Genomic DNA, 530 nt, shown 5'->3' on the forward strand with positions numbered 1-530 from the left:
TCGCTCCGGCAGCCTGTGCAGCGGCGGCGGCGGTGGTGGCGAGCCCTGCGCGCTGCGGCGCCGCTTCCTTCTCGCCCTCTTCGCCCGAGAGTTCCTCTGTGCAGCGTCGGCGCTCGCAGGGAGGTGCGGAGGGGAAGGGAGGGGACGGGCGGAGAGGAGCGAGGCGGGCGGGGAGGGCTGGAGAGGTTGGGTGCCCTTGTGCGTTTCACTTTCCCATTGTGAAAGTGGGATGCAACTGGCCCCTTCCTCATCCTCTTCCTCCTCCGCCCTCCGCCTCCTGCCCGCCCGCCCTCCCTCCCTCCACGCCCATCTCCCCTCCTCTCTTGATTCGGTGAGATAGGGAGGAGGGAGGTCTCGTAATTTGGGTTACTGTGTAGGTGGCCTCTTTCATCTATTCATAACAAAGCTGAGCCGCCTGCCACTGCCACCGCGGCCGCCACCATCGCCCCTTGGCTCGCCCGGGGCTCCCGGGGCGCGCAAACGGCGCTGGGAGCGGGCTCCCGCGCTCCTCCGCCAGCCGGGCTGCTCCT

General features: G+C 68.9%; 1 protein-coding gene across 1 annotated transcript in view; it reads right to left on the bottom strand.

Moving 5' to 3' along the window:
* The window catches only part of PLXNC1 (plexin C1), a 255,007-nt gene extending 254,756 nt beyond the window's left edge, over positions 1 to 251 (bottom strand). The window contains exon 1 of the mRNA XM_006898490.1: positions 136 to 251. Coding sequence (XP_006898552.1) covers positions 136 to 251 — 116 coding nt within the window. The remainder of the gene's footprint in view (positions 1 to 135) is intronic.
* Positions 252 to 530: the final 279 nt, after the last annotated feature.

Source organism: Elephantulus edwardii, unplaced genomic scaffold (genome assembly GCF_000299155.1).
Source record: "Elephantulus edwardii isolate Elephantulus edwardi_28Jun2011 unplaced genomic scaffold, EleEdw1.0 scaffold00231, whole genome shotgun sequence".
In the NCBI taxonomy this organism is placed as follows: domain Eukaryota; kingdom Metazoa; phylum Chordata; class Mammalia; order Macroscelidea; family Macroscelididae; genus Elephantulus; species Elephantulus edwardii.